A 14,511-nucleotide genomic window follows, 5' to 3' on the forward strand; every position below is an offset into this window, starting at 1 on the left:
AATAAAGTTGGATCTGGGGATGCCGTCAATTGAGTGTAATGGAATGCAACATACCATTTATATTTAACTCGTCAGGGGAATTAAAAGAACTTAATATACCATTCGTAATCTTATCATTTCTTTTTAAATGGGGGTACGTTCTTTAAGCAAATTTAAAATTGTTTTGTTTTTGCCATTTCTTTTAAGTTGTATGTGTCTCTCATCTTTATTCTTAACATTTTTGAAATATTAATAATATAACGTATTGTTTCATGAAGCTGATTGAACCGAAGGAATGGCATTGATCGTTTTCCCAAATTTATGATCATATAGGCCATATATTAATGTGCCGGCTATAAATCGAATTATTTTTTTAGACTGAGTTTTAAAACTATGTTAAAAAGCAAGTTATTATCTTTTCGCTACGCTTGAGAAATTGACAGTTTTGCAGTTAAGTGGAATGTGCAGAAGGCATGACTTGTGGATCGCAATTGATTAGAGGCAGAATTCTGAAAGTATCTCTAGCGCGAAATTTCCGAACGATCCGTGCTAATTCTCGCAATAGGAGAACGCGAGTATTTGCTGCATTGTCCAATTAGCACCTGTGCTAAAAAAAAACCTTTCGATTTGTTCGTTCCATTAACACTGCACTGTGCTCTTGGAGTTGTTTGCTCTTTCGCTCGAGTGGAAATGCGGGGGCTAAAGGTTGATTCTAGCCATACATACATATTTACTTTGAAATCCAGACAATAGAAAATCCATGTTGGATTTTCGAGTATTTCGTGTGAAAAACGCTGGAGGGCGGTTGAACACTATTCCATCCATACAATAAACACAAAACGGGGCCGACACTCCCAGGGAAAAGGCCAGACAGGCTGGCGGGCCGAATGTATCTGTATCTGTAACGAATCCGACTGTATCTCTGGAAATATTGTTAGAACCGAGCATTAGATACACAAAGCTGCAGAGAGGTGAACCCCGGGTCACTGCAACATGGCCAACAGATGTGCGCAACAGGCTCTCAATCAACGAAATCACCAGAAATCAGACAAAAGACGAAGGTCTCGGGAAAGGTCCAAGATGTCACTTGGAGTGTGGCTGGGCCCTAAATCAAAGTCAGGCAATGCTACCCGATTGTTCTTCGCCTTTCTTTCCTTTTCCTCCGCCAGTCTTTTGGTCGGTAGCACTGTCCAGCATCTCATGGATACTAGTCTGTGTATCTGTATCTCTGCAGCATGGAAATTTTCGTATTGAACCAGAAATTTGTGTCAACGTGGGCGACACTTTATTGTGCGCCCGTGTGTTGTTGGGTGTGTATAAAAATAAACCAAAGACATTTCATGTTGTCAGCAACATGTGGAAAAATGCTCGGAATTCGTTCCGTTCTTGCACACTTTTGCAATGAATTAAAATCTGATAGATACACACACGAAAGCCCGAAAAGCAGATCACCCTGGCAGCTCTTCATTAACACCACTAAATCTACTCTTCGTCAAAAACTGAAGTGCAATTAACCAGGCACCAACTCATATTCGATTCTATCGCAGGCTCCCTTTCGTTCTGCTGCACTTCACGGTCACAAGGTAAGGTGTTAAAGTTTTACGGAATTTCAACAACGATAAATTATAATTACACGCGGTGCTGGGCATAAATCTACCCACACAATCACGGGGTTATGACGCACACAGATACTCCTCTCTGCCACATTGCGAGTTCAGGCGCGTCAAATATAATTTGTAAGAACATTAAGTATTCCCCCCATTAACACCTTTCGAGGATGACTGCATCCGATCGCCTCTTTTAATACATTTCCAAACAGAACTTAATGCCATAGGAGGGAAGGTCTTCCACAGATGGAACCCAACCGAAGTCTAACGAGAATCGTATGCCACATTTGGCGAGCGTATTTCACCGTCCTCGATAGTATAGTGGTTAGTATCCCCGCCTGTCACGCGGGAGACCGGGGTTCAATTCCCCGTCGGGGAGATGCGAGAGCATTTTTTTTCACAATATTTTTTCCATTTTAAGTCAAACCAGAAAAAAAAATTTTACACATCTCCCCGACGGGGAATTGAACCCCGGTCCCCCGCATCAGAAGCGGGATTTGAATCCCTGCCACCCGCTTAACATGCGGGGATACTAACCACTATACTATCGAGGATGTTGAACTAAGTTCTCCAAATTGAAAATATGAACTTGTTGTTGATCTATACATCCGGGTGTTATGATCATGTTATAATTTAAAACATTTATAAGATATGATATGCAATCTATTCTATGCTGATTTATGACACTCTTTTCTTAACGCTTTTATAAAGATGGTGGACTCACCATTTTCCATGGCCTTGCTTTTCTCGTTGTCGGCATCCTCATAGCCCTCTGATCCTGGTCCAGATCCCATTTCCATGCCACTCAAAGCGGCGGCGGCCATAGCTTCAACGTCTGGCTGAACATTCGCACTGAATTCACCTACGGGGCAAACAGAAAAACGGGCAATACGAAATATAAGTAAATTGAAAAACTGTGTAACTAATTTGTAAACAAAAAAAGGGAGAGCGGGTGGGAGTCTTGGCACTTGAGTTGCTCTTCTGTGGCGCCAGGCAAATGTCAATTAATAATTTAACAACAACAATTGCGCGTTTGTCGGGCGCCTGAAATACGAGATCTTAATTGAAAATAGAAACACCGAGGGGCGATGAAGAGGAAAAGGGGAGTCGCACCAACGGAGAATGGGCAACTTCAACTCTCTTCCTGCTGAAAGCGGATGAGCGTGGGCCAAGTAGACAGCTAAACGTGTGTCATAAACTTGGTCAAAAGGCCGCAGAATTTAGTGCCTCTCCGCAGACGGCTGCGTTCAGAACCAGTTGCCAGCCAAGTTTGCAGAGAGGCATCTTTAAGATACTGTTTGACAGCTCGCCGAGATTACGTCTAGTTCTGTCGTCTGCACGCCACAGACTTGGAGGATGACGTTCCTCGACGGCTCAAAGCCCACGCAATGAGTGCGACTTGAAGACTAAGAAATCCCCCCTTATGAGCTACATAGGTGCAAAAACCCCACTGTGCAACTTTCAGTGCAAATCAGCGGAAGCGACTCAGACGCAATCTCAGCGGCAGGGTTTTCTGTGTGCTACACTACACATGTTTCCCCACACTCACTTTGCCAAAATTAATGAGCAAACTTCATACGTAATTTGATAAACAGAAAAAGTGGTTGGCGCTCTCTGGGGGCTTATCAAAACATTAGTTATTATTTATGATGCGTTTCATTTCGAGAGCTGGTATAATATATGTGTGCCACTCGACGGGCAATTGAAATCTCGTACGCGTGTTGGGTGGGCGAGGAAAGTCGCGATTCCATTCCGAATCTGTCAAAACGCGATACGATGAATTATGCGAGTGCAGGACGATAAAAAGCTGCCATTCATGGAAAATCGGCGGAAAATGCGGAGAGCGAGTAGAGGATTAATTACGACCATAGAAAGTCGTAAATTAATGGAACTCAATAAAACTTTAGCGTAACATGAGTGGTGTAAATTCTGTATTAATAAAAAAGGTAAGTGATATCGATAGGGGGTTTACGATATTTGTTAGTTTCGCAACACTTAAGAAGCAATATGACATTTGCTACCTCATAGTCCCTTGCTGAAAATGGGACTTTATAACTCTTTTTAGTTTCGAATATTTCCCAGTGCAACCCCACACACCAAACCGAAGCATTGATAAAGCCCATGTCTGTGGCTATCGACTATCGCTAATTGATTGAGTGCCTTGCACTTGTCGACTCGAAACCAGCAGACCAAACGACGTAATTCCCCCGACGCGTCTAATATTTTCGCCACTTTGGTGTTGGCTTGTGTTGTGCCTTACAATCTTTGCCAGTTACATAAGCCATCTATCAAAGATTGCAAATTGCTGGGTGGAAAACTCGCGGCTCTTGTGTTTGACACATTTCCAAGAATTCAAAAGCAAAACAAAACACAAACGTGACAATCCATGTGGGTGCAGCCAAAGAACATCGAGCAGGGGAACTGATTTCGTATGGGCCGAACATGGCGACAATAAGCAAACCCCAGGCACAAATTGGAGCACGTGCAAATTGGCTATCAATCAATATGCATACGGGTAGGACAATGTACTGCGATGATATAGTTCGCATCGCTTCAAAAGATTCGCAATTACGTAGAAATAAAAGCAAATGCCGACTGCATGGCAAACAAATTGAATGGCTGCCAGCCAAATGGCAAAAAAGTTAGGCCTCTATGACACTACGTCTAAAACAGAGGAGGCTGTTCTAAAGTAAATTCAAACACTCCCATATAGTAACATATTTAATAACATAACATGAAGAAAATTAATAGACAGGATCAGCAGTTGAAGGACGAGTTAAAGATGCCAGCTAGCAGGAACACCATGAGCAGTCAGGAGCGCACGCAGAACATCAAGCGCGTGGTAATGGAGGATGAATTCACCTTGTGCGAGGTCAATATTCTCTAATTTCATGAAGAGCAGGAGGAGGAAGAGGCGGCAGCAAATGACAGTTTAACGGCCGCAACAGAACTAGCTGGCCAATCCATCATTGAGGATGTTTTGGAGAGGACATCCTGATGAAAGATAGGCAGCTTGAGAACGCCGTGCAGCCCACTTGCTCAATCTTCGCCAAGAATATGAACACCGACATCGTATCCTGTCCCATTTGCTTTGAGAAGATGAAGCGCATTCAGTTGGCCAATCATTTCGAGGGCGGTTAAAGATGCCAGCTAGCAGGAACACCATGAGCAGTCAGGAGCGCACGCAGAACATCAAGCGCGTGGTAATGGAGGATGAATTGACCTTGTGCGAGGTCAATATCCTCTATATTCATGAAGAGCAGGAGGAGGAAGAGGCGGCAGCAAATGACAGTTTAACGGCCGCAACAGAACTAGCTGACCAATCCATCATTGAGGATGTTTTGGAGAGGACATCCTGATGAAAGATAGGCAGCTTGAGAACGCCGTGCAGCCCACTTGCTCAATCTTCGCCAAGAATATGAACACCGACATCGTATCCTGTCCCATTTGCTTTGAGAAGATGAAGCGCATTCAGTTGGCCAATCATTTCGAGGGCGTTTAAAGATGCCAGCTTGCAGGAACACCATGAGCAGTCAGGAGCGCACGCAGAACATCAAGCGCGTGGTAATGGAGGATGAATTGACCTTGTGCGAGGTCAATATCCTCTATATTCATGAAGAGCAGGAGGAAGAAGAGGCGGCCGCAAATGACAGTTTAACGGCCGCAACGGAACTAGCTGACCAATCCATCATTGAGGATGTTTTTGGAGAGGACATCCTGATGAAAGAGTGGCAGCTTGAGAACGCCGTGCAGCCCACTTGCTCAAACTACGCCAAAACTATGGTGTGCTTGGAACCGCCATCGTTTACTTCAAAGGACATGGACTCCAGTTCCTCCTCTTTGGGACCTTCCACATCACGCTGCGCCAAATCGAAAGCCATCAAAGCAAATTCTTCGCAACTCCGGTAACACAGAGCTCCTCCACCCGAGCTCCTCCAGCAACTCGACTACTCTGCTGTCCAGCGAGGACGACCTTACTCCTCGTCAGCGCCGCCAGCGCAATCTCTTCAAACAGACCGTCGGCTGTCGCAGATGTGGCCTGAAGTTCAAGGGCCACCAGCTGAAGGCGCATCGATTTCTCTGCCAGGTTCGCAAGAAGCACTAGGACGGCACCTTATACAAACCATACATTAATAAATAAGTTTTTCACAATTTTTCACAATATACAAACTAAATTTTCTTCATGTTATAAAAAGTGTGTTGCAAGCAAAATATATAATAAAACAACTGATTGTAAAGTCAAGGCATGCTTATGTATCTAAAATCTTGTTTACTTTACTGACTGCAAAGGCAAGGCATGCTTATGTATCTAAAATATTGTTTGTTTATACCGACTTTGCAAGTCGGTTGGTGTCATAAGCGCATCATTCAAATGGTCAGTGAGTGGAAATCAATTGGGTGTGGTCTGGGTAACTGGGCCTTTCAGCGGTTTGCCTGCTCACTGAACTTTGTCCAGCTTCTGCTGCCTTACTACAAAATGCCTCAAGTACTGCTGCATTTACTGCAAAAATACTGCCTGAAAATCGCCTTTCAAGTTGCACTTACAGTGGCCCAAAGAAAAACGCGGCCAACATTGTTGCCTGAGATAAGAAAACTTGGCTAGCGAGAGGAAAAACACACAATGAATAATGAATGGCGAATGTGCGCCAGATAAACCCACATTGCATTTGTTGTGGGTTCGGGTTCATATTTTCATATTCATATTAAGTGACTGATTGATTGATGGCCCAGGCAGCTTGGAGGTTTACTTTCAGTTTGTCGTTTCGGTAAGTCACACGTTTCTTTCCAAATCGCTCATGGTTGGGATGTCAACGTGGAGATTGATGGCAGAACTGGGAAGAAAACCCCAAGGCAATCTTAGTTACGATAGCCAACTTGGGCAATTAGCCAAGTGGGGGTGCGTTTAAAGTTAAGTATAGCGAAAGTGAATCACATTTCCTACATGTAATCCAATGTTTTATAAGATGTTTTTGCATGAAGATGACTAAAAATAGTATGTGTCACACACATTAATTAGAGTAAAACTGTATATTTCGAAACATAAAAATGCTATCTAGAGATTAGTGCTCCCTCCTCTAACACCCCCATTAGAAATCCCCTAGCCCAGTCGAGATTTTGGCCAGCAAAGATGTTTTGAAACTGGGCCGTCGCTGCAGAGTGAGCGCACTCTAGTAGCAATTAAAAATTTTAAATATTCCTTCTGCTGAACAGAATTTAGCAAACTTGCATTGGCCACTCAAAAATAGATCAAAGTGAAATTTATGTTACAGATTTTGGGTTTTTTCTGGGTGGGGAAAACCAGGCGAACGGCGGATGCGAGAGTGGGACGACAGGGCCAAAAATAAATTCCCCGATGCAGCCATTTGGAGTTGGATTCTGTCCATCAACGCGCCGAGTCCATGCTAAATGAGCTGCACCCCCCGCCAGTCCGATGCAGCGGCGTGTGAACATTAGTCAAAAATGCGTAAATGAAATCAATTAAAATTACGCATAGCACACGAGACGCATTCGGAATGGAAATCGCTGTGTGTTTACACATTCTGCCTACGCGCTCTGCATGGCCTAATGAAGGCACGTCCCCATACCATCCATACTATACCACTCCGACCATACAATCCCATACAATCCGATCCCCAAAGAATTGGGAATGGGAAATGGGGAATGGTCGGTCGATCGAGGGTAAGGGTTGAACCCGAGTGCAATTGGTAATGGCCAACGCAAGAAGAAGAGCGGCGGAGCAGGGGATCACTGAGTGCCACTTCAATTTGTTTACAACAAGTTGGCCCGCTGATTGCAGCTGGGCCTCATTTCATGCACACTTGGAAAAATCAATTTTGACCATTCGGTATTTGGATTTAACGTTCGCAGCCATTTGCACCTGTTCTATATGATTGAACTTCCCTACCACTTATACAATTCCATAATTATTTCTCGCAGTGCATCATTTTCTGCTTAATCATATCGCTTCGTTTTGCTTTGCTCCTCAAACGCGCATCACACAATGCAGCTTTAATTTTCTTTGGGCCCATATCAGATCAGGCAAGACCAGAACCGATCCGATCCGATCCCAGATGAGAAATGAAAACTCATGGTATAATAGCACTGTCAATGGACCCGGTTCTTGTGGCCCCCAGGTGTTGGCTGAAAGTGGAGATCTTCACTTCAATTTGGGCATAAATGCAGCATAATGATCTCGCCGGCAAAGAATGGCCACAAATTGCTGGAATCCCATCAATTTGTCTGCAACAACACCGTCTCCTTCTCCACGAAAAACATTTCGAAAAGTTTACTTTTCCTAAATAACTTAATTCATTTAAAGTTTCTAGGATCTGCGCTAATGAAGCTGCCGAGTGATTGGTTGATGGATTCAAGTATATTGAAATAAATCAAATTACCAAAATTAATGAAATGATAAAATTATATAAACCAACATTGCATATATTACAGAATATTTTAATTAATTTTATAATAAGGAAGCCCCTTGATTGATCAAAATTGATCATTTATCATAGCTTTTGAGTATCGACGCTGCAGTTAACTGGCCTCTTTTGTTATTATTTATGGCTTCATGCCGCAATGTTTGTTTGCTATTTCAGCCAAATGTGCAACTCGACGGCCACACAGGGCAACAGAAATCCCGCCCAGAGTTCCTAGATGCAGTCATGCATCTATGATGATTATTTATATAATCAAATGTGCACGCATGATTTTTCCAAATATTTTTCCTACTGGCCCAGACCGAAAACGCAGCACGGTCTTCAACTTTTGACTGACGTTTGATTTGTAATTGAAAAAGGCGGCCGCATAATTTCTAGCTCTTTATGTGTTCAGCTTTTCCGAATGACAGCTTTTTGGGTGGTCCCACATAAATATGTATATATATATATATATTTTTTTTTTTTGCAGCCAATGACGATGGCAGAGTTTTGCGCAGTTCTCGATTTCAAAGACCTAGAGACGGCGAACGATCCGTAGACTAGCGAAAAAAAGAATTCTCCACTCGCAATTGAAGATTTCCTGTTTGGCGGTGGCACAACCTCATGATCATGATGCTCATTATGAGATGATTCTATAGAAAGCACTTAAATTGAATAATGTCACCCGAAAGCGCTGAAATTGATGCAGCCGCACTGAGACGGCAATTTCATTGGATGACTTTAAAACGGAATGGGGATGGTTATGGGGATTCTCATGTGGATGAGGATGGGACGGATTGGATGCTCACTTGATGATGATATGTCAGCAGCCACGTTGGCATGTAATCCAATACGGGCCGACGGGATGGACTTATAAATGCCAAAGTGTGAAGAGGCGCATTTCGGATAAATGTATTGTCTACAATTTCAGCAGCGAGCAAGAAAACCGCAGAACCAGGAGCCCAAAAAACCGAAGGTATGTGCGCTTAGGAATTCAGCCAGTGATGGGAAAGATTCGTGATTAAGGAACCGAAATAGGGGATTTCTAAAAATATTTCAAAAATTATTTTTATATAGAAAGAACAAACCATGTTTACCATATTATATAGAGCGAACTTTCTTGATCAGAAAAATGTTCACCTCAACTGAAATGTTTGTCACGCTGGCATCCCCATCGAAACCAGGAACACAAAGCACATTGCAGATACAGATACAGATACAAATACAGATAGAGATGCGGATGCCCAGTGATAAGGAAAGACAGCGACGATCTCAATCTCGCTGCGACCACGGGGATCTCTGAAAAGGGTCGTCATATATGAAGTGAGCACTTCGGGCAGCCCAACAAGCAGCGAAATAAAAGCAGAGAACTCTGTAAGGGGTCGGGCAGTTTATGCTTTTTTAGTATTCTTCAGTTTCGTCGAGTATCTACATATACATATTTATGCTGTTCGTATTTGGGGAACCTTCGAAATGAATGTCCAAAATGAGTGGTAGAGAGGTTGGCGGTTGAGGACGAGACGACAGCCGCATTTGGAAACAGACAACGCAAATCAAATTGTAAAAGTGTTAAAGGCTGACACATTCAAGTGTTTGACGCGTCCCCACCAAAAAGTAAGTTGGTGTGCGTTTGTATCTGTGTGTACCTGCCGGTGGTGTGTATGTGGTATCACTTTCAAAGAACGTCTGCCAGTCAAGGGCCAAAAAAAAAGAAAGAGTGAAAAGCTGAAATGAACATTCGCCGACAGCTGCACGAGAGCTTTTTTAAGATCTTCACACATTCCTAGTTTAAAGATAATCGACACGTGAAAAATCCCAAGTCTTACGAAATCATTAGCGGGGAATTACATGTAGCAAAATTCTAAGTTTAATATAACTCAATCGATTTAATTTTCAATTAAAATTACATTTAAATTTCCTCCTTTATTTATGGCCTAAATATTGCATACATCACATAAATAAAATAGAACTACTACTTGGAAATTAAAAAACAAGAATTTAAAGTAGCAAACACTGGTTAAATTCGTTTTTGTCAACTTCCAAACACATATACATAAATAACCCAGAAGCACGAGAGGTTCAAGAATAATTATCGCTTAAAGGCCGGACAATAAATAATTTGTGAACAAATGTTGTGTGAATGCTATTCCACACTAGACTCCTACGCCAATGCTTAAAATTCGCATCGAATGCTAATCCAATGGAATGACATCTGCTTAATTAGCCCACAAATTTGTTAATAGCAAAGCTAAATCAATAATAAATACATCCACTCAACTCGCCTCCCACTCGATCTGCGATCTGGAAATGTTAATTGTTGGCCAGAATCGGAACAATGGGCATGACTTTTACCATCGCAGCCAATGGCCTCGAGGAATGCGCTGGAATCACCGAAAAAAACCCATAGAAATCGAGGGAAATAAAAAAGCACAAAAGGTTGGAGCCAAAAAGTAGAACAAGATCGATCGCTGACTCTCGATTCGATTCGATTTCGTTTGATTAGACAACAGAGTGCCTGTTTTTTTTTCTTGGTTAGCTTACTATTGTTCGGAACCACAAGCACAACGAATTTTGAAGTTTGAACTCGCCTCGTTGTGGTCAAAATGTTTTATGACTGCCACACGTTGCTATTGAAGTAAGCGTAGAAATGTATCTGGCTCTGACTAATTTGCATTCGATGCGGAAACCGGAAAACTGCTGGTCATTGCCATTGTTTAGATACAAGTAATAATGGGTGCCTGCAACATGTTGCCACTTATATAGATTAATCATATTCAAGTTATAAATTTGAACTTAGAAGTTTCGTGCCTGACTTTGCCACCATATTATGCAGATCTTCATTACATTTCATTTTGATAAACACGAATGTAGTTGAGCTGCCAAGAACAGCCAAAAGATATTTTGCCATTTCGACTGACTTTGGGTTGGGAATAAGGATTGGGTTCGGTTTTGCGGTCTGATCTCTTTTGCCCGATGCCTGCCGCCTGATAAACGAGCAGGGTTTTCCGAGGAAAACATGGTTATGGCAGCGGGGCCACGGAGGCCAGCTATGAGGTGGAAAGGTGCCACAAAGTGGTGGGAGTGCGACTGGTTGTGGGAGTCGTTGCCACAATGTGGGCGTGCCGCAAACGCTTAGATGTGGCCAACAAAAACGGGCAGCAAAAGCGCGTGGAGCGTGCCTCATAATTGGCAACGTGAAACGGTCAAAGACGAGCCCGCAACACGACAATTATTTGGGCAATGTGGTAAACGGTGTTTCGTTCTTTTTGGCCTTCTCCCAACTGCTTGGCATCGCCTCACCCTTTCTCTCCTTTGTTGCCAAGAGTTGCGGTCTCCGCATAACTTGGCTAACAAGCAAAAAACTGTTGACCAAAAATTAAGGCTCGCAATGCGCGTGCAAAGAGTCACAGAAGCAGCAAGAGCACACAGTGAAATGACACATCAGATAAGGCAATATCACCTACCCAGGCCGTTGGAAAACCAAGGAGACACAACCTGGTCAGGATGCACTGGCACAAATTGTAGCCACTGTAGTCAACAAATGTTTACAATTTCAAAAAGAGCATAAACTTAGTTGCACAACATTCTATTGAAGATGGATCAAAACACCTTACATATTCTCTGAACTATCTATCTATATTCCAAGTTTAAATACTTTTTAGCAGTGTGGCAAACGAGGCGACGACGCCGTTTGTCTGCTTCGTTGCCACATCCACAGTCGCAGAGCGAGAGCAAGATGCAACAATTGATTGCCAGAGAAGGAACCCAGGTCCAGTCAGGAGTTGAACAATGTGAGGCTGCTGCTGCTGCTGCGATTCCAACTCCATTTGGATTCGGAGGCGGCTCCTCAGGGTCGTTGCACAGCAGCAGCAGCAGCAGCCGCAGTCTGCAACGTCGTTTCCCATTTGTACTTTGCAATGCAAAAGACGCGATGTCCTCCGCCCAGATGCTCCACCTTCGTCTCACCAAATCCGTACCCACTCCACTCGCCCATGTCGAGTACACGAAGTACAACACAAATTGTGGTGTTGAACATCATGTTCTCGGTGCCCCGAAAATACAAAACAACAACATAAAAAACTACTACAAAAGAATGGAAATCACAATGGTCTTGAGACTTGAGGACAGGCCAAGAGCAAGTTGGGCCAACTAGTCGGGTGTTTTTCGGGCGGATTTTTTGAGGAAAAGTCTAATTGATGAGTGGCATGTCGCATGGCTAGACACATGCAACATGCAGCAGCCGGCAGACGCAGACGCAGCCGCAGCTCATTACCCCGATGGCTGGTCCGGTCTTCGCTGGGTTCCTCTGATCTTGGCCAGACCAGGCACACAATGGCCGCATAAAGCAAGGAATCTCAGACCCCAGAGACGCAACTTTGACGCATGAATAAGTAAGCAATGCCAATTTTCAATTTCCAATGCCAAAACTTCAACTGCGAGTGACATTGAGTTGGGAGTGAGGAAAATGCATACCAACACATAAGATTTAAGTTAAAAAAATTTATATATCTAAAGCTTTATTTTATTTTACTTCCTAACTCGCTTTAATCTTTGTTGATTTTAATTAAAAGCCAAATGTCAAAGTGGTGTTGAAACTAATCTGCATGGATATGACTAAAAATTATCATAATCCGCATAACAGATGGCGAAAAATACACTAATTTTATTGTTAAAATATATATGGGTAATTCCAACTCATTAATTTCTTCAACGAAAGCTTGTGAATAATATTTAAATTTTTATGGTGATTTACCCTCATAGTAATTAATAATTATTTTTAAGTAACCATTTTTGTTACTTCTGCTAATAATAATTTACAAGCCAGCACACTAATTAACCCTCTAGCACTTCCTCTGGCTATTAACCCACTAAGCACGTTGGTGTAAATATACTGCCAAAACAGCAATCATTATAAAAACAGCAAAAAAAGCCTACGTGACGTTGCACAAAAATGGGGAATATTTTTCGTTTGTTGTTTAATATTTCACGTGCTTTCTGAGTTCAGGTACAGGAAGAAATAAATTGTTATTCTTTAGAGTGAGGGTTTTTTTTATTTAGTTTTCTTGCAGTGCCCATTGTTGTTGCTCTTTAACACTTTACGTGCGAAATAAGACAGCGTGAATAAGTAAAAAAAAAAAATAAGGGAAAACGAGTCGAAGGAAGCACTAACTTTAAATTAGCTTTGACAAGATAAATGATCGAGCATCGGGCTAAGAAAGAAATGAGAAATGAATACCACAGGCGACCTCTTCCCTTTTCGTAAGTTGCCTTGACTTAACCGATGCACTCGGCAGTTGTACAGTGCGATTCGAAAAAGTAAGGAAGCAGTTTATAAATATAATTCCAAAGGTATCAATTATATTACTAGGAAGATATAAAAACACGAATTACGCTTTTAGTTTCAATTTCGTGTTTTAAAAGCTTATTATTATATTACTTCTTGGTTATAAAGGGCTCCCAAACTAATGCTTTTTACCAGCATAATAATTTTAATTTGAACCATAATCATCTGAAATACACTGTAGCCAGATCTATTAGGCGCATGGGAAGGGCAGCCCTCATCTGCACCTCCAGTGACCCCGACAGTTGGGCTGCATTCGCGCCTGGTGCATCCTTATCCTCATTATGCCCGTCTCCGTTTGCGTCATTGGGTCTGCTATTTCAATCGGACCGGAAAGGACGCGGCACTAAGTATATATAATTTGTGCCCCTCCGCTTCCATTGGCTTCCTTCCTTCTGCTTGCCGCGGGCAGGTTCCGTGCAATTTACAATTGGCATTGGCAGCGAGGCGTCAAAAGGCTTATTAAAAGAAATTTGCAATTGCAACGGACAACGGACAGTGGACGGCGGACAGTGGACGGCGGACACTGGACACTGGTCGTGGAGACCAGCGAACGAATCGAGGGAAACGAAAAAGTGGGGCCCAAACGAAGCCCATTTGAAATTGCATCCCAAGATGCACAGCTCGAGATTTACCATTTCAGTGTGCCGTCGAGCCATTTATGTTATTTTTGCAGCGGGCCACCGTCTCCGTCCCAGTCTGCATCCACCACCACTGCCAACCCATCCGTTCCTGCTCTCTCGCACTCTCTATAAGGCCCGTTCTCCACACAATCCCCCAATCACAATGGGGCAGGCACGAAACTCCACTTTTAGAAGGCACCTTATCTGCGCAACGGCATCATTATTTCACACCAGCCCAGCTGAAGGCACAAAGCAGCTCCATGGACGGGCTGCAGATGGAAATGGGGATCCGCAGGCAGGAGGATCGAAAGGATCGCAGGGGGAACGCGCCGTCTGTGGGCAGCGGCAAAAGGGCACACAAAAACGGCATAAATATTATGGCCAAGCTGCGAACGAGCTGCAGGAGCCAAACATAAACAGGGTCTAGAGATGGTAAACAGGGCATAAAAAAGGTGGTAAGAGCTTCTAGAAAATAATAAAATAAATGAATAAAGCTGCATATGAACTATTCTGTTACAAGTTACAAGAATAATGAAGTCTTTTAA

General features: G+C 42.9%; 1 protein-coding gene and 1 non-coding gene across 3 annotated transcripts in view; one reads left to right on the top strand and one right to left on the bottom strand.

Moving 5' to 3' along the window:
• LOC117150194 (bone morphogenetic protein receptor type-1B) overlaps window positions 1–14,511 on the bottom strand; it is a 52,185-nt gene that overhangs the window by 19,447 nt on the left and 18,227 nt on the right. Inside the window, exons 1-2 of one of the 2 annotated variants that reach the window (XM_033316980.1) lie at window positions 5,565–5,658; window positions 2,311–2,448 (exon numbers count right to left, since the gene is read on the bottom strand). In XM_033316980.1, the coding sequence (XP_033172871.1) occupies window positions 2,311–2,448; window positions 5,565–5,658 (232 nt within the window). Of the gene's footprint in view, window positions 1–2,310; window positions 2,449–5,564; window positions 5,659–14,511 lie in introns of those variants that run through there. The other variant, XM_033316981.1, reaches the window with a different exon arrangement.
• Window positions 1,894–1,965, top strand: Trnad-guc. Its single transcript has one exon. It is a non-coding gene; the product is annotated as a tRNA-Asp (tRNA).

The sequence above is a fragment of the Drosophila mauritiana genome, chromosome 2L (assembly GCF_004382145.1).
Source record: "Drosophila mauritiana strain mau12 chromosome 2L, ASM438214v1, whole genome shotgun sequence".
Classification (NCBI taxonomy): domain Eukaryota; kingdom Metazoa; phylum Arthropoda; class Insecta; order Diptera; family Drosophilidae; genus Drosophila; species Drosophila mauritiana.